We start from the raw sequence: 25,000 nt of genomic DNA on the forward strand, positions 1-25,000 counted from the left end.
TAAAAAAAACAAAAAAAAAATAAATTAATTATATTAAATATTATATATAATAAAAAATAATTAATTATATATTAATAATATAAAATCATAAATTTAATAATCCTATTTAATTCTATTTACTCTTTTAAATTACACAAAATCAATTCAACTATAATATTTTATTTATTTTCAATTTATCATTTTTCATTTCTAAAGATAATTAATCTCTTTACATAATTCTCTTTTTAATCCTTTATTCTTTCACTCTAATTTTTTTATTTATCCAAATTTTTTTTTTAATTTCATATTCACATTTTTTTTCTCTTTCATCCTTTTTTCAATTATTTACATTACATTCCTATGTTCTTTGCTTTCTCTTTTTCCTTTTCTTTCTTTACTATTATTTTCTTTTTTTTTACAACACACCTCTTCCTCTCTTCCCTTTTACTCCACCACCATCACATCTCTTTTATCTTTTTTCACAACTTCCGATTCATTATTCTCAACTTTGATCACTGCTTTTTTCCCTTCTACCTTCGTCTTTTTTTTCTTTTCTTTCTTTCTTTTTTCCTTCTTATTTTTTTATTTATCTTTTTACATATTTCTTCTCTCCCTTATTTTTTCTCCACTTTTATCATCTTTTTTTTTCTATTTTTTTTTTTTTCTTTTCTTCACTTTCCTTTCTTCTATTCTTTTTTCATATTTTTTTCACATTTTTTAATACCCTTTTTTTTCTCCATCTTATATCAACTCTTTTTCACTCTTTTTCATTTTCTTTGTTCTTTCCATTATCTTGTTTTTTCTACCTTATTTTTATTTTCCTTTTTTCAACAAAATCTTATTTTTTACTTATCTTTTCATATCTTACTAATTTTTTATTTTTTCTTCTTAATTTGATTTCACTTTTTAATTTTTCAGATTTTATTTTCCTTCTCTTTCTTCTTTTTCACACTTTCCTTCCTCACTTTTCCTTCACCCATTATCGCTTTTTCTACATTTATCTTTTTTTTTTTTTTACATTTAACTTTTTCTTTCTTTTTATATTCATTTTTTTAATACCCACTCTACATTTTTTTCCCTTTTATTTTTTTCCCTTTTGTCCAATTTCCTTTATACAAATTTCAATTTTATTAATTTTTCACATTTTTTTAAATTTTCAACTCATTTCTAACCAATTTTATTTGTATTTTCACTTTATTTCCCATTTTTTTCCATCTCCCTTTTACTCTATTTACTTTTTTTTTTTTTCCTTTTTCATTTTAATTACCTTTTCTTTTTTTTCCCGTATCTCTTTACTTTTTTCTTCTTTAATTTCTTTTTTTCCTTATTTTTTTTTACATTTTTTTTTTCTCTTTCATTTCTTTCTTCTTCACTTCTTACATTATTTATTTTCTTACAGCTTTCTCTTACTCTTTTTCTCTCATTTTTTTTCTTACTTGTTCCTTTTTCCCAACCCTTCTTTTCCTTGTTTTACCAATTTTTTTTTCTTCTTATTTTTTTATACTCCCTTTTCTCTTAATCTTTTTTTTTTTTCCATTCATTCGGTTTTTCTCACTCCTTTTTTTTAACTTACACACATTTATATATTTTGCTTTTTATTTTTTTTTCACTTCCCCCTTTTTTTCTCCCATCCCTTTTAAGGTTATAGTCAACTTTTCATTACTTCTTTGTTTCTATTTCCTCTTTATCCACACTCTCTCCTTTTTTTATTCTTACTTACATTTATTTTACATTACCCAGCCTACACATTTACTTCTTTTTATTTTTTTTCCCTGTTCTTATCTCTCCTTTTACTTTTTTTCTTCTTTATCTTTTTCTTTTTTCCTTTTTTTTTTATTTTCTTTTCTTTATCTTCACCATTAATTTTTTCTTTTCCTCCCTTTTTTTCTATTCTCACTTTCCACTCTATCCTCCTTTTTATATTCTCATTTTCTACTTTATTCTTTTTTTCTTTTTCGCTGTTTCTTTTCTCACCCTTTTCATTTTTCTTTTATTTTTTGTTTTTTTTTTATTCAATATTATTTTTTTAGTTTCTTCCATTTTTCTTTTCCTTTTAGTTTCTCTCCTTTTACCTTTTACTTTTTTTTCCACATTTTTTTTCCAGTTTCCGTTCACGATTTTTTACTTTCTTTTTTTTCTTTTTTTAAGAATTTTCTTATTTTTTTCCTCTTTACACATTGTAATTTTTTCCTTATGTATTTTTTCTTTTTTTACTATTTCATTTTTTTATTTTAATTTTTTATTTTTTTTTTCATTTCCATTTCTTTCTTCTTTTTCTTCCTCAACTCATTCTTTTAAATTTTCCGTTATACTCTTTTTTTTACTTACTTTCTACCCCTCTTTTATTTCATTTATTTTCACTTTATTTCATTATCTTTTACATATCTCTTTTTTTTTTTATTTTTTAATTTATTTTTCATTATTTTTTTGTTTTGCAACCATTAATTTCCTCACTTTCTTTTTTTACTCACATTTCCTTTTAATTCCCTCTTTCTTTTCCCATTCTACAAACACCTTACTTTTCTTCATTATTTTCATCTTTCTCAATTTCATTTTTCCATTCATTATTAATTTTATATTTTTTTTATTTTTTTCAGTTATTCCATTCCTCTATTTCTCACATCATTTTCCCCAATTTACTAATTTTCCTTTAACTTATTATCTTTTATTTATTAATCCATTCTTTTTACTTTTTGTTTATTTTTTTTTTCCCTAATTCTTCTTTTCTGCTTCACCTCTCATATATTTTTTCATTCTTTTTTCTCCTTTTTACTCTCTCCCAATTCTATTCTCAACTTACTTACCATTCTTCTAATTCTTTTTTTACTCTTACCACTTTATTTTTTCATTCCACATCTCGTTTTTTTTTCCTTTTGCCCCTCTTTTATCTATCTTCTCCCTTTTCTATTTTTTTTCCATTTTACTTCCTATCACCCTTCCACCTTTTCTTTTTCCTTTTTTCCCCCGGTTTTAACCCACTTTTTTTTCCTCTTTTTTCCAACCATTCGTTTTATTTTTTCCATTCTATCACCTTTTTTTTCTCTTCTAACTTTTTATTACCTTTCTTTATTACTTTTCTTCTTTCCTTTCATTATTTCTCTTTGTTCCCTTTTCTCTTTTCTTATTCATTTTTTCATTCTGTTTTTTCCTTTTTTTCTTATTTCTTTTTTTCCTTTTTTCGTCGCCCTTCTTTTACCCTCCTATTTACGTTTTCATTTTACAGTTTCTCATTTTTATTCCACTGTTTCACACTTCTTTTTTTTTATTCATTATTATTTTTACACTTTCTCTATTTTTTTTTAATTTTCTCTTTTTTTTAACATTTTACCTTTGTCTTTATTCTCTTTTTTCTTATTTTCCCTCACCACTTATCTTATTATTCACACATCTTCCTTTTTCCTTCCCCTCCTATTCCCCTGCTTCGATGTCTTTTTTTATTTTCATTTTCTTTATTTTTTTTTTTTCTTCTTTTTCTTCCAATTTCTAATTTTTTCACTTTCTTGACTTTACTCTTTTTTTTTTACTCTTTTATACACTCTTCACGTTTCCTCATCTTTTCTTTTTTTCTTACATTCTTCTCCTTTTCTTTTATTTCTCCTTATTTCTTTTTTTCTTTATCTTCTTTCTTACTTCCTCTCATTTTTTTTTTTTTTCCCTCTCTTTTACTCTTTTTTTTCCTCATTTCTTCCCTGAATTTTTTCTTAATCATACCTTTTTTATTCTTTTTTTTTCTCTCAATTCTTATTTTTTACTTTTCTTCACTTACTTTCTTTTCTTTTCTTTCAACATTTTTTATCCTCTTTATTTTTTTTCCCTTCTCCTACTTTATATTTTTCTGTCCACCTTTTACTTCCTCTACCTCATTCTTCATCCCTTTCTACTTTTATTTCTATTTTCTCATAATTTTTTTTTTTTTCATTCATTTATTCTTTATTCCCCTATTTTTCCCTTACCTTCCTCTTTCTTACACTTCACCATCTTCATTCTTTTGTTTGCTACATCACGTTTTTTATTCTCTTTCTTTCTTTCTCCTCCATCGCATTCTTTTTTTCTTCCCCTTTTTCTCTTTTTTATTCCCTTTTTTTCTTTTTTTTTCTTCTTGCTTTCCTTCGCTTTCTTTTTTTCACACCCCTTATTACCTGTATTTTTACTTTCATTGCCTCCATTACTTTTCTACTCCTTCTTACTTACTTTTTCATTTTTTACTTCTTCACTTCTCTCTTCTCACTCTTCTTTCTTTCCCCCATCTTCTCTTTTAGTTCTTAGTTCGTTCTTTTTTTTGTTCTCTTTTTATTTTTTTTATTTGTCTACTTTTCTTTCATTTTTCCTCTCTCTTTTACCCTTTCCTCCCCCTTCTCTCCCTCCATCTTTTTTTTCCCCTTTCCTTTCATTTTTTTCTCCACTTTTTATTTTTTCTTTGTTCATTTTATACTCTTGTTCACACTTTTTTGATTTTTTTTTTTTTTTTACATCATTTTTTCCTTCCCCTTTTTTTTTTTCTTTTCATCTTATTCTCCTCTTTTTTTTCACCCTTGCTCGGTACAATTCTTTCTCCTTTTATTTTTTTTTTTCTTCTTTATATTATTTTCATTTCTTTCTTCTTATTCACCTTCCTTCCTTTTTTATTTCTACTCTTCCATTTTTTTCTTTTCACACATTTCATTTTTCTTCCCTTTTTCTCTTTTCATTTTTATTCCACTTTCTTTATTTTCTTGTTTTTTAATTTTCCTTTCATTCTTCTGTATTTCTTCTTCTTTTTTTTCATTCTTCTTGCATATAACTTCCTTTCTTTTCTTTCATTTTTCTCCCTTCTCTTATTCTTTTTTTTCCTCCTTTTACTTTACTTTTCATCTCATTCTTCTTAATATCTTTCTTCCCACCTTTTCTTTAATTTTTACTTTTTCTTCTCTTTCTTTTGTTTTATCACACCTATTATATCTCTACCTTCCAAAATTTTTCTTTCCTTTTTCCTCCATTATCCACTTCAGTTTTTTATAATTTTTTTCTTCCTCTTCTATATTTATTCTCCGTTCTTTTTTTTCTCTTTTCTTTTTCACCCCTTCATCTTATCTTTCATTTTTTCATTTCTTTTTTCCTTCTTTGATTTGTTTTTTCTACTTTTACACCCACACTTTCTTTTTTAAATTTATTCCTTACACTTTTTTTACTTTTCTTTACTTTCATTTCACGTCACTTTTTACTTCTCCTTACCTTCTCCTCATTTTTACTTCTTTCTTCTTTCTCCTTTGTATTTTTGTTCTTCTTTCAACTTATATTTTACTTTCTTTTACTTTTTCTCCCTTCTTTCTTCTTTTCACACATAATTTTTTTTGTTTTTTCTTAATATTCTCATTTCTCCTTTTCTCGCTTTCCGATTTTCTTCCCTTAATTTACCATTACTAATTTTTTTTATTCATTACTTATTTTTTTACTTTTTTTCTTTTTTTCTAATTTCCTTATTCTTTCTCTTTTTTTCACTTTCATTCTTTCTTTCCCTTCTCAATCTCCTTCTCTTCTCTTCCTCACCATCTTTTTTCCTTTTTCAATTTTTCTTCTACTCTTTTTCTTTCTCTACTTCTTCTCTTTTTTTTTCTTTTTTCTTCCATACACTTTTTCACATCTTCCTTCTTTTACTACTCATATTTCTCCTTCTTTTTTTTTCTTTTTCTCATTTTCCTTTTTTTTCTTTTTTCCTTTCCTTCTTTTAATCTCTTTCCTTATTTTCTTCTTTATTTTCATTCCTTTATCCCTTCAACTCTCTTTTCCATTTGTTTCTTCCACCCAAAAACAATTTTCCCCATTCATCTTACTTTTTCTTTCTCTCTCATTTTTTTTTTTTACGCTCTTTTTTTCCTCTCTTTTTTCATACATTTCCTCTGTTCTTCTTTTTTCTCTTTCCATTTTTTTCCCCTTATTACGACGTGTTACTCTTCTCTTTTCTGTCTCATTACACTTTTTTCTTTTCCTTCTTTTTTTTAGATCTTTTCTCCTCACTTATTTCTCCCTTTATTCCTTTGTCCTTTTTGAACTTACATGCTCTCACTCTCTTTTCTTTTTTCTTTCTATCCTTTACTTTCTCCTATTCAGCTACCCTTAACTTTTCTCTTTTTTTTTCTTCTTCTTTTTTTTTCTTATTTCTTTTCTCTTTTCATTTCCCATTATTCTACTTTTCTCCTTTTTTTTTCACCTCTCTTTCCTTCCAATCCCTGTTTTTTTACTTCATTCCTTACTCCATCCCTCTCTTCCTTCTTTTTCTCATTCTTTTTTTTCTTTTCATTTCTTTATTTCACCACCCACTTATTTCTTCTTCTTATATTTTTTTTTTTTTCCTTTCTTTTTTTTTTCTTTTACCCTTCATTTTTATCTTTTTACCCTTTTTTTTTCTTTTTATATCCTTTTCCTTCCACATTCCTTTTTCTTTTCTGTCCATTTTTTCCCATATCCTTTTTTTTTTCCTTTTACTCACTCATTTCGATTTTATTTTTAATCTTCCTTTCTTTTTACACTTTTTTCCTTTTCACCACACACCACACACCACATTCTCACTTTTCTTTCTTTTTATCTCTACATTTTTTTTATTTTAACCCACTCTTTTTCACAATTCCTTTTTTTCCACATTTTTTTTTCTCCTTTTCTTTTTACTACTTCACACATCACCCCTCCATCCCTTTTCTCTCTCCTTCTATCTTCTTTTTCATTTCCTTTACTATTTCCCCACTATTTTATACTTTTTCTCTCCATCACATTTTCTATTTTTCACTTTTCTTTTTCCACTTTTTGCTTTCTTTTACCTTACCTGTTTCTTTTCTTTTCACTTTTTATCTCTATCTTTTCAAAATTTTAATTAACCCATCCTTTTTCTTTTCTTCTTTCTTCCTTTTCTCCCTTTTTCCTGACTCTTTTTCTACTTTCATTTTTTTCTTTATCTTTCTTACTTATTCATTATCTCTTCCTTCTCTTTTCCCCCTTAAATACCCTTTTTTTCTAACCATTTTTTTTTCTTTCTTTCTATTATCATTTCCCTACCTCCTTTTCCTTCTCTCTTTTTTATTACTTCTATCTTTCCCTTTTCCTTCTTTTTTTTCTTCCTTCCCCTTCTCCTACACTACCTCCACTCCTTTTTCTTTAACTTTCCCTTTTTTTACTTCCTCCTTTTTTTTTTTTTCTTTCTTCTCTTAATTATCCTCTTTCTCTTTTTTCCTCTTTTTTACTTACTATTTTCCCTTTTTATTTTCCATTCTTTTTTCTTAACTATACATCCCGTTTTTCCTTCCCTCATATTTAATTTACTTATCACACTATCTCTCCTCTTTTTACTCCTTTTCTTTTTCCTTTTCCCTTTCTTTTCTCACTCTTCTCTTACCCACTTTTTTTCTTTTTTTCTACTTCCTCTTTTTTCTTTACTTTCTTCTTACATTTTTACTTTTCAACTTCTCACTATTTCCTTCACTTTTTTTCTTTCCACTTTTCTTTTTTTTCTTCTACATTTTTCACTTCTTCTTTTTTCCTTTTTTTTTACCTACTTCTTCTTTCTCATTTTTTCCGTTTTTTCTTACATTTTTATTTCATTCTTTCTTTTGTTCTTTTTCTCCTTTTATTCTCATATCATTACTTTTCTTCTTTTACTCCACTCTACCTTTTACTTTTCCCATTCTTTCCTTATTCTCTGCCTCTTTTTTTTCTTTCCTTTATCTCGTTACTTTTTTTTTTTCTTCATTCCTTTTTTTTACTTTCCTCTCCACTTTCTTTTTTCTTTATTCCTTTTTACCCTCCACACTACTTCTTTTTTTTTCCCCTTCTCCTGTTCTTCTGTTTTTTTTTCCACTTTTTTTTTCTTCGTCCCCTCACCTTTCTTTTCCTTTCTTCACTTTCTTTCTTTTCTTCTTTTTCATCTTTTTCCTTTTCCTCTCCCCCTTTATTCTCTTTTTCTTCCCTTTTCCTCCTTCATTTTCCTTTTTCTTACCTTTTCCCCTTCTTACTTTTTCCTTTCCCTTTTTTTTGCTTTTTTTCCTTCTTTTCTCTCCTCTCTTTTCCCTTTTTTTCTCTTATTTTTTTTTTCCTTTTCTCTCACTTTTTTTTCTCCTTTTTTTCATTCTTTTTTATCTTTATACAATTTCCTTACTCTTCTTTCCATTTTCCCTCTTTCTTCTTTTTTTCTCGATTCCCTTTTCTTTTTTTTTTTTTTCTTTACTTAATCTATCTTTTTTTCTCTTTTTTTGCCTCTCACTTTACTTTTCCCATCTCTTTTCTTTTTACAATTTTCTTCCTCCCTTCATTTCTTTCCCTTTATTCTTTTACATTTTACACTTTTTCTTCTTTTCCCTTTTCCTTCTCTTCCTCCCTTTTTTTTTTACATTCTTCTTCTTTTCCTCTCTTTTTTTTTTTTCTTTTTTTTTCACTTCATTTCCTTCTTACTTTCATCTTTCCCACTTTCTTTTTTTCTATTATCTTTTTCTCTTTTTCTTATTTTCTCTCAACGTTGTCCCATCCATTGCTTTTGTCTTCGCCCTTTTCTTTATTTTTCTTCTTTTCTTTGCCTTTTCTTCCCACTCCTTTTTTTCTTTACAGTTTTTCCTCCATTTCTTCTTCCACTTTATCCTTCTTTTTTACTTTTTCTACTTATTCTTATTCTTCATTCTTTTCTTTTTCTACCATTTTTTATCACTTTCTCTCTCTTTTTTTTTTTTTTTCACTTTTTCACTCTTTCCCGTTGTGGGGTTCTTTTTTTCCTTATCCTTTTCATTTTCACACTTTCTTCTTATTTTTTTTTTCTCTTTTCTCTTTTTCCTTTCCTTCATTTTCTCCCCTTTTTTTTCTCTTTCCTTTTCCTCTCGTTATTTTTTCTTCCCTAGTTGCTTTATATTTCTTTCTTCTTACTCCTTTCCTTTATTCTTTTCCTTCTCTTCCCTCTTTTCACTCCCTTTTTTCTTTCTTTTTTTTCACTTTTTCACCCTCCCCTTCTCATTAACACTTTTTTACCTTTTTTTTTTTTCCATTCCTTTCTTTCTTTCTTTTTTTTTTTTTCTTTAACGTTTACTTTTTTCATTACCCCTTTTTTTTTCTTCTTTTTTCTTTTTTCTTCCTTTTTTGTTCCTCCACATTCCTTTTCCTATTTATCACTTCCTTTGGCCATTTTCTTTTTTATTCTCTTTTTATCTTCTCCCCCTTTTCTTTTTTTTTTTCTTTTTTTCTTTTCTCTTTATTCACCAGACACCTCTTCTTTCTATTCCATTCTTTTTTTTTCCCTTCATTCTTCTCTTCTTTCTTCATCTTTCTCTTTTTTTACAGTTATTTCTGTTTCTATCTTCTCCTTTTCCTTTCTTAACTTCCCTCTTTCTTTTTTCTTTTTACCTTATCTTTTCATCTATTTCCTCTTATCCTCTCTTTTCCTCTTCTTCTCTTCTTTTCTTACTTCTTTTCCTTTATCTCTCTCTTTTCACCATATACTCATCTTCTTCTTTTCCTTTTTCTCTTTATTTCTTTTCATTTGTTTCTACTTTTCTCCTCTATTCATTCCTTATTTTATTTTTTTTTCCCTCTTTTTTGTATCATTTTCCTTTCTTTTTTATCTTTTTCTTTTATTTTACATTCTTTCTTTCCTTTTCTGCTTTCCTTTTTAGATGGTTTTTTAATTCATTCTTTTTCTCCTTCCTCACCTTCTTTTGTTTTCCTCTTTTCCTTTCCTTCTTTTTCAGTTTTTGCCCTCGTTCCCACTTTCTCTTACTTCCTTTTCCTCCCCTTCCTTTCTTTTTTTCTTTCCATCTTCCCCCCTTTCCTTTCTTTTTTTCCTTTCTTTTCATTTCTTATACACCTTTATTGTTTTTCCTCTCTTACCTCTTTTTTTTTCTTTTCCGTACCTTTTTTTTTATACACATTCACTACTTCTTTTCATTTCTTTGTCATTATTTTTTTTTCTACCCCACCACTTTCTTCCCCTATTTTCTCTCTCTCTTTTTTTCTCTCTTTACTATACCTCTCTCAAATCCATATTTTTTGTTCTCTTTTATTCTTTTTTCTTACTTTTTTCCTCTTTCCTCACATTTTTCTTTATTATTAATTTTTTTTTTCTTCTTTTTTTTCTCCTCCTTTCTTCTCTTTATCTTGTTTTCCCTTTTTCCCTCATATTTTATTTTTCCTCTTCCTTTTATTCTTTTCTCTCTTTATTATATTTTCCCTCTACTCCGATTCTTTTTATCTTCCACTCCTTTCTCTTACTTTTTCTTCTCCTTTTTCTTTTTTCCCCCTCCCCTTCCTTTATTTTTTTTGCTTTTTTTCTCTTCTTCTTCTCACATCTTCTCGTCTCGCTTTTCCTTCTTTCTCTTTTTTTTTTTTTCTTTCTTTCTTTCCTCTCCTTTTTTTTCCTTTCTTGTCCTTTCTTTTTCTCCTTCTTCTTCTTTCCTTCCCTCCTCCCTATTCTCCTTTTTTCTTTCACCACTTTTTTTCTTCTCTCCCCCCCTTCCCTCCCTTTTCCTCCTTTTTTTTTTTTTTTTATTTTTTTTTTTTTTTTTTTTCCATTTCTTCTTTCTTTTCTTTTTTTTTTTTTTTATCACCTTTTCCTATATACTACTCCTTCTCATATTTTTTTTGTTTTCACATATTTTTTCCCTTTCTTCTTCTCTTTATCTTCCCCTATTTTTTTCCTTTTTACTTCTTTTTTCCTCTTTTCTTTACTTCTTCCACTTCATCTTACTTTCATTTTTTCTTCTTCTCCTTATTCACTTTTTTTTTCACATTTTCTACTGCCTTACCTTTATAACTTTTCCTTTTTTTTTCTTTCTTTATTCTTTTTTTTGCTTACCTTATTTTTCTTCAATATTTCTTTTTTCATTCTCTTTTCTCTTTCCTTTCTTCCCCCTTCTCCTTTTTTTTCTGCCTTTCCCTCTTTACTTCTTATCTTATCTTTCGTTTTCCTACCATTTCACATCCCTCCTTTTTTCTGCCTTTCACACCTTTCCAGTTCCTTTCGTCCTTTACTTCATTTATTCTTTTTTTTTTTTTCCCTCATGTATCTCTCTTTTTTCTTATTTTTTCTATTTTACTCATTTAATACTTTTTTTTTCTTGCCTTTTTTCTTTTTTTTTTCTTCTCTCTTTTCTCTCTCTTGCTTCCTTCCTTTTTCTTATCTTTATCCCTCCCCTTATTTCACTTTTTCCCCCCTCTTTTTTTTTCCTTCTACTTCTTTTTCTTCTTTCCCTTTTTTTCTCTTTTTCCTTTTTTCTTCTTTCTTTTTTCTCTGCTTTTTCTCCTTTCTTTCTTTCCTCCCCCTCCTTTTTTTTTTCTTTTTCCTTCTTTATTTCTCCCTTTCTACTTCTCCTTCTTTTCCCTTTCTCATTTTACTTCATTATTTTTTTTTTTTTTCTCCTTCTCCCATTCTCTTTTCTTTTTCCTCTTTTCTCTTCTCTCTTTTTTTATCCATCCCCCCCCTTTTCATTCTTTCTTCCACCGTTTTCTTTCTTTTTTCTTCCCACCCTTTTCCCCTCTTTTTCCTCTTTTTTTCTTTCACTTTCTCTTCTTTTTTTCCCCTTTTTCCTCCACTTTTTTTTTTTTTTTTTCTTTTTTTTTCTCCACCTCCCCTAGTTTTTCTCCTATTTTTGTTCTTTTACTAAACTTGTTTCTTCTTTTTCTTTTTTCTTTTCTTCATTTCCTTTCCCCCTTACCATTCTTTTTTTTTTCCTTTCCCTTTCTCACCTTTACCTCGTATTTTTCTTTTTTTTTCTTTTTTTTTTATCTTCTTCTTTCTTCCCTCTTCTCTGTTTTCGCCTTCCTTACTCTTTTTTCCTCTCTCTCTTCTTCCTTTTTCGGCGTTTTTCTCACTTCTTCGCTCGTTTTTTACCCTTTTTCTTCTTCTTTTTTTCCTTTTTTCTTCTTTCTCTCTTTTTTTCTAATTTTCTTTTTCTCTTTTTACTTTTTTTTTATTTTTTTTTTTTTCCTATCTTTTTTTATTCCCTTTTCTTTTTCACCTTTTATTCACTCATTTATTTTATAATTTCTTTCTCTTTTCCTTCCCTATCACGTTCCTCTTTTTTCTTTCCTCTTTTTTTTTCCTCATTACTTCTTTTCTCCCCGCTTCTTCTTTTCTTTTCCCTCTTTTTTTATTCACTTTTTTTTTTCTTTTCCCTCTCACCCTTTTCTTCCTTTTGTCCCTTTATACCTCTTTTTTTCCTTTCCCATTTCTTGTCTTCACCCCTTTCCGTTTCTTTCTCCTTTTTTTCCTTTTTACTTTCCTTCTTCTCTTTCTTCGCTTCTCTTCGCCCTTTTTTTTTCCCTTTTTCCTTTTATTATTCCTATTCTGTCTTTCTCTTCTCTTCCTCCTTTTCTCCTTCCCATTCTTTTTTCTTTTTCTCTTTTACTTATTTTTTTTTTGCTTTTCCTTTTTTTTTTTATTCTCAAGGACCGTTTTCTTTTTTCCTGTTTTCATTTATCTTCTCCCTTTTTTCTCTTTTTCTTCCTTATTTTTCTTTTCTCTTTCTCTTCCTTTTTTCTCTTTTCACTTTACACATCCTCTTTTTACCTCCTCCTCCTCTTTTTTCTTCTTTTTACCCCCTTCTTTTCCCTTCTCCCTACTATCTTCTTATTCTCTTCCTTTTTGTTTTTCCTCTTCTTCTCTTCATTTTTTTTTTTTCTCCTCTTTTCTACCCCATTCTATCCCTCTTTTCTTCTTTTTTTTTCCTCATTTTGTTTCTTCTTATTTTTGCTTTTTATTTCATTCTTTCTGTCTTTTTTCCCTCTCCCTTTTTTCCCTTAATTTTATTTACCTTTTTTTTTTCTCCTTTTTTTTTTCCCTTTCTTTTTTTTCTTTTCCCCTTTTTTTTTTCCTCCTCTTCCATCCCTTCTTCCCATCCTTCTCCTTTCTTTCCCTTTTCAGTTCTCTTTCTTCTTCTTTTTTCCCTTTCTTTTTTTTTTTCCTTTACCCACCTTCTCCTGCTTCTTTTCTCTCCTTTATCTCCTCCTTTCTTTTTTGTTTTTTTTCCTCCCCTTTTTTTTTCCTTTTGCTTTCATCTTTACTTCCTTTATTATTCTTTCTTTTTTTCTTCCCCTTTTTCTTATTTCTCGCTCTTTTTTCCCCTTTTTTTTCTTTCTTCCCCACCTCCCGCCCTTCTTCTTTTTTTTTTTTTTCTTTTTTTCCTCTTTTTTCTTCCCCCCTTTTTTACGCTTTTCTTTTTTTCTTTTTTCTTCTTCCTTCTTTTTTCTTCTTTTTCTCTCTTTTTCCACTTTTCTTTCATTTCTTTTTTCCTTTTCATTTTTTTGCTTTTTCTCTATCTTCTTTTCTCTTGCTTTTTTTCTCTTTCGTTTTTATCCTCCTTTTATTCTCAGTTTTGTCTTTCTTTTCATTCTTTTGTTTTCTTTACTCTTCATTTTTTTTTTCCTGACCCCACTCGCTTTTTTCATTTTTTTTTTTCCTCCCTTTTTTCATTTCTTTCTTTATGCTTCCTTCTTTTCTTCCTTCCTTTTGTTCTTTCTTTCCTTTTTTTCCCCTTTCGCTTCTTCCGAACCTTTTTTTTTTTTCTTCTTTTTCTTTTTCTCATTTTCTTTTTCTTTTTACTCTTTCCTCATTTTATCCCTTCCTCTCTTCTATTTCTTTTCTCCCTTTCTTTTATCTTCTTTTTATCTTACTCTCCTTTTTCTTCTTCTACTTCCCATGTTGGGCTTTTTTTCCCCTTTCCCTTCTCTTACTCTTTTTCATCTCCTCTTTTACTATCTTTCTTTTTCGCCACCCCTCTTCTTTTTGTGTTTTTTTTCCCTCTTTTTTCTCCGCCATTTTTTTTTTTCTGTCCCTTTTTATCTTTTTCATTTCTTTTCATTTTCCCCTTCTCTCTTCCCTTTTTCCTCTTCTTCTTTCTTCCCTCTTCTCCTTTCTCTTCTTCCTTTTTTCCCCTCTTTTTTTTCCTTTTTTTTTTTCCTCTTTTTTGTTCTTTTTTTTTTTTCTCTTTCTTTCCCTCCTTTATCCTTCCTTTTTCTCCTTTTTTTATTTTCTTTCTCTTCCATTCTTTTTTTTCCTCTCTTCTCTCATCTTTCTTTCTTCCTCAATCTTTTCTTTTTCCGTTCCCCCCCTTTTTTCCTTTCTTATCCTTCTCTTTTCCTCTTTTTTTTCTTCTTCTTTCCTTTTTTTCTTTCTTCCCTTTTTTTTTCCTTTTCTTCTTTTTCCTTTTTTTTCTTTTCCCTTTATTTTTTTTTCTTCTCTTCTCTCCTTCCTTCATTCTTCTTTCTCTCTTTTTACCTTTCTTCCGTTTTTCCTACCTCCCCTCTTTTCCTTTACTCTCTTTTTCCCCTTCCCACCACTTCTTTTCTCTTTCTTTCTTCTATTCCCCTCTTTCCATGTTCCCTCTCTTTTTCCGTTCCCACATCTTTTACGTATCTTCATCCTTTCTTTTCTCCCTCTTTTCCCTCCTTTTTCTTTCTTTTTCAATTTTTTTCTTCTTCTTTTCCCTCTTTTTTTTTCTTCCCCACCTTCCTTTTTTTCCTTCTCTTCTCTTCTTTCTCCTCTTTTCCTCTCATCTTTCACCTTTTTTTTTTTTTTTCCCTCTTCTTCCTCTTTCACTTTCCCTCTTCTTTGCCTTTTTTTTCTTTACTTTTTTTCCCTTTTTTTCTTTTTCCCTCTCTCTTTTTCTTCCCCTTTCCTTTATTTTTTTTTTTTTTTTTCTTCCCCTTTTTTTTTTTCTATCCTTTCCTTCTTCTCACACCTCCCATTTATTCTTCTATTTAAATTCTTTCCCTTTTTTTTTCCATCCCCCTTTAACTTTCTTTTTTTTTTCACCTTTCCTCCTTATTTCCATTTCTTTTCATCTCCCTTCCTCTCTTTTCTTTCCTTCTACCTTCCCTTTTCCTCTCTTCCCTTTGCTTCCTCTTTTTTTCTCTTTTTTCTCCTCTCCCCTACTTCCTCTTTCCCTTTCCCCCTCTTCACCTCCATTCTTCCCCTCTTTTCATCTTTTTTCCTCTTTCTCTAGTTTCTTCGACTTCTTTCTTACTTTCTTTTGGTTCTTTTTCCTTTTCCTTGCATTTCCCCTTTTCTCTCCTTTCTTTCTTCCATTTCTTTTATCATTTTTGCTCACTTTTTTTCTTCTCTTTTCTTTCCATTTTACCTTCCTCTCTTCTTTGTCCCCTTTCTTTCTCTTTCTTCTCTTTACTTTTTCTACTTCTTCTGCGTTCTTCTCCTTTCATCTCTTTACTTATTTTTTGCTTTCCTTATCTATTTTTCTCCCTTTTATCTCACTTTTTTTCCCTCTTTTCTTCTTCTTTCCTTTCTTTTTCATTTCATTCTTTTTCCTCTTTCTCCTCTTTTTATTTATTTTACTTCACTTTTTTCTTCTCCCTTTTTTTTCCTTCTTTTCTTCTTTCTGTCTCCGTATTGTCTTTTTTCTTTCTCTTTCTCCTCTTTTTCTTTCTCTTTCACCTCTTTCACTTCTTTTTTCCTCTATATCTTTCATTTTTTCTCCCTCTCTTTTCTTCTCTCACTTCTTCTCTTATTACCTCTTTTTCTTTTGTTTCTATTTTTCCCTTACTTCTTTCTCTTTTTTTTTCTTCTTTTTCTTTTTCTTTCTTTTTTCTCTCTTTTACCTTCTTCTTTTCCATTCTGTTTTCCTCTTTCTCTTCCTTTCTCTTCTCCCACCTCCTTTCTTCCTCTCCCTTTTCTTCCTTTCCTGGTTTTTCTTTTCCTTTTCTTTCTTCTCTTCTTCTTTCTTCATTTATTTCTTTTCTTTTCTTTTTCTTCTTCTTCCTTTCGTCTTCTCTTTTTCTTCGTTCTTTTTTGTTCTTTTTTCTATCTTTTTTTTGCCCTCCTCTTTTTGCGCCTCTTCTCCTCCTCTCTTTCTTTTTTTTTCTTTCTTTTTTTTTTTCTTTTTTTCTTCTCCTTCTTTCTTTCTTCCCCTCTCTCTATTTTCTTTTTTCTCTTTTTTTTGTTTTACCACTTTTCTCCCTTTTCTTTTTCCTATCTTTTCTTTCTTTCCCTCTTCTCCAAACACACCCCCCCCCCTTCTCCCCCTCCTTTCTTTGTTCGTCTTTCGTTTTCCTTTTTTCCCCTCCCCTACCCTACCATTCCCTTCTCTTTTCTTCTTTCCTTTCCCCCTTCTTTTTTCCTTTTGCTTTTTCTTTTCTAATTTTTCTTTTTTTTTTTCTCTCCTTTTTTCACTCTCCTTCCTTTTTTTTCTCTCGTCTTTCTCTTCTTCCATTTTCTTTTTTTTCCCTTTCTGCTCTCTCCTCTTCTCTTTTTTCCTTTTTTCTTTCTTTTTTTCGTTTTTTTTATAAATTTCCATTTAGGCCTATTTAATTGTATTGTAAATCTAATCCTTTGATAAGAACACTGAATACTTGCCTCAATCACATTTTCTATCTTCATGGAATCCAAAGTGTATGTTTTCCGTAAGACATAATAGTGAAAGTGCATTGAATCTTGGCAATTAAGCATCTTTCAAAAATATCCCCGGCTATTTTAAGTAATGTAGGCCCATTGCTAAACATGACTTAGAAATGGATAGAATCGAATTGGTTATCAAAATCAAATAACTGTTAGGTCAACCTACGTTTAAAATGAAATTTTGTAATTACTCCTAAATGAAAAACGTAAATAGCCTATCAAATACACTTTGCATCAAATATCCTACATAACCTAACCTTTTTTATTATATTGAATATTTAAACGTGTTTGCTTTAAAAAAAAAATATGGTGTTTATATTATTATAGCCCAATATCTATTATATTATGGTGTAGCTTGTAGGGATTTTTAACATGTTATACTGTTAGTGAGATAGATGGTTTTCTAGATTTCAATTTATTTTGAGATAGTATAGCCTTTTCGTATCTTCCGTGGACCTTCATATGCGTCTCTCTCTACCGCGCACACAGGCGTGCCAGCCACTGGCTACTTGAGTATAATCAGGTAACAAATACCAACTAACTTGACTGAAATCGCTACTTGAATTTGATATTTTCACTTTCGCATTCTTATTGTATTGTCATGTTGATTGTTTTACTAATTCAAATGAAATTATTTCCCCACGTGGATTTGACTTGTTACTTATATTATTCTTTTAGCTAACTGGCATCGTTTCCGCTTGACTACACGTTAGATAATTTGTTTTGAAATTATACATGACTATCATCTTAGTGTTAATACACCTACCATCGTAAATAGTTGGAAAATTATGAACCTACATTATAACATTAAATTATATAGGCATCGATGTTATTTTGTTAATAAAAACTAAAACAATATTGAAATGGTTAGTGGGTCAAAATGATCTTTCTATAATAATTTTAGGCATTTATAATGTCCGTCTACAAAATGTCGTCAAGGCCAGGCAATAATTGTTATATTTTTGCAGCTTGTCAATGAAATCCTCTTACCGTGTTTAAATAATTGCTGTTAAAAGCCTACATGTGCAGATGTTACCATTTGTTTGCCAGTTGTGCGGCATTGTTTTTCCGTTGTGCTTCTTTTGTCCGCTTACATTTTTTTTTTTTATGATGTAAACATTCCACTTGTGGTCGGTGTGACCAAACTTGAATACTGTTTCACGGTGTCGCGTTGTAGCTGACAATCACACTGCAGAGCACACACACACACACACCACACACACACACACACACACACACAAGACACACACCACACACCCACAGCACACAACACTCACACACACACACACACTACACACACACGCTGTATACCATGATCATAACTTTGGCGGTTTTTGGGATGAACGAAGCAGGTCACATGACGGCAGATCCATCGGAGAGTGGGAACGCTGATCGCGGATAGAATCTGGCAGTAAAAGTAATATAGTGTTTCATGTTCGAGTCTCATTGATAGAAGTTCAAGCCCAAACCTAACAGCAAAATGAATGGTCCAACAATAACCCATCTGCGATTATGGAAAAATACGATCAGAAAACACTCCGGAAGGGGGTTTAAATACACAATTAATTCAGGCTTTTAAACAGATCTATTTTTGGTGATGTTTCCAGTGTTCCGATAAAATTAAAAGTGTGATTATTTTTTTGGGGGGACCATAAATAAATAAATCGGTAATTAAATTCTTTATATTTAAAAATACATTCTGGCTTTACTTTATTAACATCACATTTGCCTCTGATAAAGGAAATAATTATTATGTTGATGTATACTGTACAGTGATTGCTGTTGACTTCTCAGCTTTCCAGGAGGTTCAAAGCGTAACAGATATCTTCATCTCACAACGTGTGTTGCAAATGACTTCAACATTTTCTATATAGTGCTTCTAACTAGGGTCCTTTCGTTTTGATCAAACGCAAATATTCCCTCTTTTTCGGGGCTTTTCCATAGGCTCTGGTCATAAGTAAGTGCTGATTGTGTCCCAAACGGGCAACCTATTCACCTAATAGTGCACTACTACTTTAGACCAGAACCGTAGTGCCACTAATTTAGTCGGCACCACTACAGTTTTATTGAACAGGCCCAAAGGGCTCTGCTCGAAATATTGAAGCATGGAATGGGATAGGAATTGCCCAATGGGAAGCAGAAAGTTTACACCTGTCATTCCACCTCCTAGAGTTTACACCGGTCAGGTCCACCTCTAGAGTTTACACCTGTCAGTCCACTCCTAGATTTACACCTGTCAGTCTCACCCTAGAGTTTACACCTGTCAGTCCTCCTCTAGAGTTACACCTGGCAGTCCACCTCTAGAGTGTACACCTGTCAGTCCACTCTAGAGTGTACACCTGTCAGTCCACCTCTGAGTTACACCTGTCCAGTCCCTCCTCTAGAGTTTACACCTGTCGTCCACCTCTAGATTTACTACCTGTCAGTCTCCTCTATAGTTTACACCTTTCACTCCACCTCTAGAGTTTACCACCTGTCAGTCCTCCTCCTAGAGTTTACACCTGTCAGTCCCCTCTAGGTTTACACCTGTCAGTCCACCTCTATAGTTTTACCCTGTCAGTCCACCTCTATAGTTTGACAACCTGTCAGTCCACCTCTAAGTTTACACCTGTCAGTCAACCTCTAAGTTTACACCTGTCAGTCCTCCTCTAGATTTTACACCTGTCGTCCACATCTAAGTTTACACCTGTCAGTCCACCTCGAAGTGTACACCTGTCAGTCCACCTCTAGATTTTACACCTGCCAGTCCACCTCTAGAGTTTACACCTGTCAGTCTCCTCTAGAGTTTACACCTTCCAGTCCACTCTTAGAGTTTACACCTGTCAGTCCACCTCTAGAGTTACACCTGTCAGTCCACCTCTAGGTGTACACTTTCAGTGCACCTTCTAGAGTTTACACTGTCAGTGGCCCTCTATAGTGTACCCTGTCAAGTCCACCTCTAGAGTTTACACCTGTCAGTCCACCTCTAGATTTACAACCTGTAAGTCCACCTCTAGAGTGTACACCTGTCAGTCCACCTCTAGAGTGTCACCTGTCAGTCCATCTCTAGAGTGTACAACTTTCAGTCCACCTCTAGAGTTTACACCTGTCAGTCCGCCTCTATAGTTTACACCTGTCAGTCCACCTCTAGAGTTTACACCTTCAGTCCACCTCTAGAGTTACTACCTGTCAGTCCACCATCTAAAGTTTCACCTGTCAGTTCCACCTCTAGAGTTTACACCTGTCAGTCCCACCTCTAGAGTGTACACCTGTCAGTCCACCTCTAACGTTTACACCTGTCAGTCCACCTCTAGAGTGTAACACCTGTCGTCACCTCTAGAGTTTTACCCTGTCAGTCCACCTCTAGAGTTTACACCTGTCATCCACCTCTAGATTTTACCACTAACGTCCCTCTAAAGTTTTACACCTGTCAGTCCACCTCTAGAGTTTACACCTTGTCATTCCACACCTATAGAGTTTACCCGTTCGTCCACCTATAGGTTTACAACTGTCAGTCCACCTCTAGAGTTTACCCTGTCAGTCCCCCTCAGAGTTTACACCTGTCATCCACTCTAGTCAGATACAATTTCTACATCTACTTCTAACACTCGCTCTCTCTATCACCCACACAACACACACACACACACACAACACACACACACACACACACACACACACACACACAACACACACACACACACACACACACACACACACACACGTTATGAATTTTAAATGTATAAGATGTAAATTTATTCTTATTCAAAATCCTATTTTCTATTACCTAACCCTAAATCCTAACCTTACCTAACCCTAACTCCTAACCTTAACCTAACCCTAACTCCTAACCTTAACCTAACCCTAACTCCTAACCTTAACCTAACCCTAACTCTTAACCTTAACCTAACCCTAACCCTAACTCCTAACCTTAACCTAACCCTAACCCTAACCTAACCCTAAAAACCTAACCCTACCTAACCCTAACCCTAAACTACCCTAACCACTCACCTAACCTACAAAAAAAAAAAAAACCCTAACCTAACCCTACCACTAAACCTAACACTAACCTAACCCTACCCTAACCCTAACCTAACCCTAACCTAACCCTAACCTAACCCTACACCCTAACCCCTAACCTAACCCTAACCCCTAACCCCTAACCCTAAACCCTAACCTACCCTACCATAAACCTAACCATAAACTACCATAAACCTACCCGTACCTAACCTAACCTTACCTAACCTAACCTACCTAACCCTAACCCTAACCCTAAAAACCCTAACCCCTAACCCTAACCCCTAACCCTAACCCTAAACCCTAACCCCTAACCCTAACTCCTAACCCTACCTTAACCCTATACCTAACCCTAATCTAACCTAACTAATCTAACCCTAACCCACCTTACTCCTCAATCCCCACTAGGATAGACCCCCCTCCCACACACACCAGTCCCCTCCTCTAGGTGTGAGATAAAGCCTCGCCATCCCTCTAGCTCTCCACAGGAGTGAAGTGACGGCCTAGTGGCTTCTATTTAATTATTTCAACAGGACGTGCCCAACCGCCCATGAAGACGCCAGAGAATCATTCCCCATCAGACACAACACACACACCACACACACACACACATAAACTAACACACACACACACACACACAACACACACACACACCACACACCACACACACACACACAACACACACTACACACACACACACACACAGTTCTCAGGACCTGAATGTTTCTCCTGAGCTGCATCATCTGTCATGTCCCCACAATTCCACTCTCATTGCCACCACAGGTAAGCTTGAAATTACAGGAAAGAAGCCACGGAAGCTCACGGAAGTCACTGATTTCGTCCCCGAAAGCACCCCTATTCCCTAAATATGCACTACTGTTGTAAATCACAATCTTATGGGCCATGGGTTAAAAGTAGTTCACTATGTAGGGGAAAGGGTCCCCATTTTGTACAGAGACACGCCACTGGATGTTTCAGTTTTATTATATTTAATTTTATTAAACCGAGACGTGTCATTGTAGGATATTTTTAAAGTTTTTTTTCCCCCGTTACGGGATTGTGCCCTAAGACAACCAATGCCATATGTTGTGTTGTGTTGTAATACATTTATGATTCTAAATAGATCTTAGCACCATTTTCCTGGTTAGTGTAGGGGAATCTTCTTCTTCTTAAATTATTAAGCTCAAGACTACAGACCAGACAGACAGACAGACAGACAGACAGACAGACAGACAGACAGGACAGACAACAGACAGACAGACAGACAGACAGAACAGAACAGACGACAGACAGACAGACAACGAAGACAAGATCAGTAGAGAGAGGTACTCACAAGATAAGATATCAGAGCAGAACAAGGACAATCTCTCTCTCTCTCTCTCTCTCTTTCTCGCTCCCTCCCCCTCCCCCTCCCTCCCTCCCTCTCCCTATCTCTCTCTCTCTCTTTCCTCGCTCCCTCCCCATCTCCTCCTCTCTCCTTCTCTCTCAATCCTCTCTCTCTCTGTCTCAGGGCATACTGACTGGTCTGACACCCATATACCTGCTATTTAAAACTGGTGGTTTCCTTGCCCTCGTGGATTTTGTCCCTCCGCTCTCTTCTTTTCGTTTTCTTCCTCGCTCCCTCCCTCCTCTCCACTGTTTTCTAAGCCCCTGAACCTCTTTAACACAACCAGACGAGGCACCTCTATAACTACGAACTGTAGTCTGCACAGGGTTGTAATCTTCCGCACTTCTGATATAGGAATAGGTCCAGTCTTTTCTCATTCTACAAGTAGACAGCAGTATCAGTGTGTGGTTTGCCCGCTCCGGCATGTGTGAACTGTTTGGCTAACGTGACAGTGCATTTGTGGAAGGGCCCTTCATACGTTGGTAGAACATGGTAGGATGGAGGGGGGGTCCTTCAGATGTTTGGTAGAACATGGTGGATGGAGGGGGGGCCCTTCAGATGTTGTAGAACATGGTGGATGGAGGGGGCCCTTCAGTGTTTGAGTAGAACATGGGAGGATGGGTGGAGGGGGGCCCTTTCAGATGTTGGTAGAACATGGTGGGATGAGGTGTGGCACTTCAGATGTTGGTATAACATGTGGCTGTAGGGGGGACCCTTCAGATGTTGGTAACATGGTGATGGAGGGGGGGGCCCTTCCTATGTTGGTAGAACATGGTGGATGAGGGGGGGCCCTTCGTATGTTGGAGAACATGGTGGATGGAGGGAGGACCCTTCAGATGTTGGTAGAGACATGTGGATGAGGGGGGTGGCCCTTAGATGTTTGGTAGAACAGGTGAGATGGAGGGGTGGCCCTTTCAGATGTTGGTAGAACATGGTGGATGGAGGGGGGGCCTTCAGAGTGTTGTATGAACATGTGGATGGAGGGGGGGGGCCTTCAGGATGTGGTAGAACATGGTGGATGGAGGGGGGGTCCCTTCAGATGTTGGTAGACATGGTGGATGGAGGGGGGGCCCTTCAGATGTTGGTAGAAACATGGGTGTGATGGAGGGGGCCCTTCAATATGTTGTGGTATAAACTGGTGGATGGAGGGGGGCCTTCAGAATTTTGGTAGAACATGGTGGATGGAGGGGGACCCTTCAGATGTTTTGGGTAGAACATGGTGGATGGAGGGGGGCCCTTCAGATGTTGGTAGAATGGTGTATGAGGGGGGCGCCTTCAGATGTTGGTAGAACTGGTTGGATGTAGGGAGGACCCTTCAGATGTTGGTAGAACATGGTTGGATGGAGGTGGGGTGGCCCTTCAGATGTTTGTAGAACAGGGTGGATGAGGGGGTGCCCTTTCAGATGTTGGTAAACATGGTGGAATGGAGGGGGCCTTCAGATGTTGGTATACCATGGTGGATGGAGGGTGGGCCCTTCATGATGTTGTAGAACATGGTGGATGGGGGGGCCTTCATATTTTGGTAGAACATGGTGGATGGAGGGGGGGCCCTTCAGATTTGTAGAACATGGTGGATGGAGTGGGGGCCCTTCAGATGTTGTAGAACATGGTGGATGGAGGGGGGGCCCTTCAGATGTTTGGTAGAACATGGTGGATGGAGGGGGGACACTTCAGAAAATTGTTTGTAGAAACAGGGTGGATGGAGGGGGGGCCCTTTCAGATGTTGGTAGAACATGGTGTATGGATGGGGGGCCCTTCGATGTTCTACAACATCTGAAGGGCCCCCCCTCCATCCCCCATGTTTCTACCAACATCTGAAGGGCCCCCCTCCATCCACCATGTTCTACCAACATCTGAAGGTCCCCCCTCCATCCACCATGTTCTACAACATCTGAAGGGCCCCCCCTCCATCCACCATGTTCTACCAACATCTGAAGGGCCCCCCTCCATCCACCATGTTCTACCACATCTGAAGGGCCCCCCCTCCATCCACCATGTTCTACCAACTACTGAAGGGCCCCCCTCCATCCACCATGTTCTACCAACATCTAAGGGGCCCCCCCTCCATCCACCATGTTCTACCAACATCTGAAGGCCCCCCCCATCCCCCATGTTCTACCAACATCTGAAGGGCCCCCCCTCCATCCACCCTGTTCTAACCACATCTGAAGGCCACCCCCCTCCCATCACCATGTTCTACCAACATCTGAAGGCCCCTCCCTCCATCCACCAGTTCTTACCAACATCTGAAGGGCCCCCCCTCCATCCACCATGTTCTACCAACATCTGAAGCCCCCCCTCCATCCACCATGTTCTACCAACATCTGAAGGGCCCCCCTCCATCCACCATGTTCTACCAACATCTGAAGGGCCCCCCCTCCATCCACCATGTTCTACCAACATCTGAAGGGCCCCCCTCCATCCACCATGTTCTACCAACATCTGAAGGGCCCCCCCTCCATCCACCATGTTCTACCAACATCTAAGGGCCCCCCTCCATCCACCATGTTCTACCAACATCTGAAGGGCCCCCCCTCCATCCACCATGTTCTACCAACATCTGAAGGCCCCCCTCCATCCACCATGTTCTACCAACATCTGAAGGGCCCCCCCTCCATCCACCCTGTTCTACCAACATCTGAAGGGCCACCCCCCTCCATCCACCATGTTCTACCAACATCTGAAGGGTCCTCCCTCCATCCACCATGTTCTACCAACATCTGAAGGGCCCCCCCTCCATCCACCATGTTCTACCAACATCTGAAGGCCCCCCCTCCATCCCCATGTTCTACCAACATCTGAAGGGTCCCCCCTCCATCCACCATGTTCTACCAACATCTGAAGGGCCCCCCTCCATCCACCATGTTTCTACCAACATCTGAAGGGCCCCCTCCATCCACCATGTTCTACCAACATCTGAAGGGCCCCCTCCATCCACATGTTCTACCAACATCTGAAGGGCCCCCCCTCCATCCACCATGTTCTACCAACATCTGAAGGCCCCCCCTCCATCCACCATGTTCTACCAACGTCTGAAGGGCCCTTCCACAAAATGCACTGTCACGTTAGCCAAACAGTTACACACATGCCGGCAGGCGGGCAAACACACACTAATACTGCTTCTACTTGTAGAATGAGAAACAGACTGCACCTATTCCTATATCAGAAGTGCGGAAGATACAACCCTGTGCAGACTACAGTTCGTAGTTATAGAGGTGCTCGTCTGGTTGTGTTAAAGAGGTTCAGGGCTTAGAACAGTGGAGAGGAGGGAGGGAGCGAGGAAGAAACGA

At 34.8% G+C, this 25,000-nt stretch overlaps 2 protein-coding genes across 2 annotated transcripts in view; both read right to left on the reverse strand.

Moving 5' to 3' along the window:
- Positions 1 to 5,201, reverse strand: part of LOC120027925 (nuclear receptor coactivator 2-like) — a 33,451-nt gene extending 28,250 nt beyond the window's left edge. The window contains exon 1 of the mRNA XM_038973018.1: positions 5,191 to 5,201. Coding sequence (XP_038828946.1) covers positions 5,191 to 5,201 — 11 coding nt within the window. The remainder of the gene's footprint in view (positions 1 to 5,190) is intronic.
- A 127-nt stretch (positions 5,202 to 5,328) lies between these two features.
- LOC120027926 (protein PXR1-like) lies at positions 5,329 to 23,226 on the reverse strand. The gene is made up of 4 exons (XM_038973019.1): positions 23,163 to 23,226; positions 13,067 to 13,181; positions 10,270 to 10,382; positions 5,329 to 5,363 (listed from the first exon to the last, which is right to left on the reverse strand). Exons 1-4 carry the CDS (start codon positions 23,224 to 23,226, stop codon positions 5,329 to 5,331), a joined length of 327 nt encoding a protein of 108 aa, XP_038828947.1.
- Positions 23,227 to 25,000: the final 1,774 nt, after the last annotated feature.

Source organism: Salvelinus namaycush, chromosome 33 (genome assembly GCF_016432855.1).
Source record: "Salvelinus namaycush isolate Seneca chromosome 33, SaNama_1.0, whole genome shotgun sequence".
Lineage (NCBI taxonomy): Eukaryota > Metazoa > Chordata > Actinopteri > Salmoniformes > Salmonidae > Salvelinus > Salvelinus namaycush.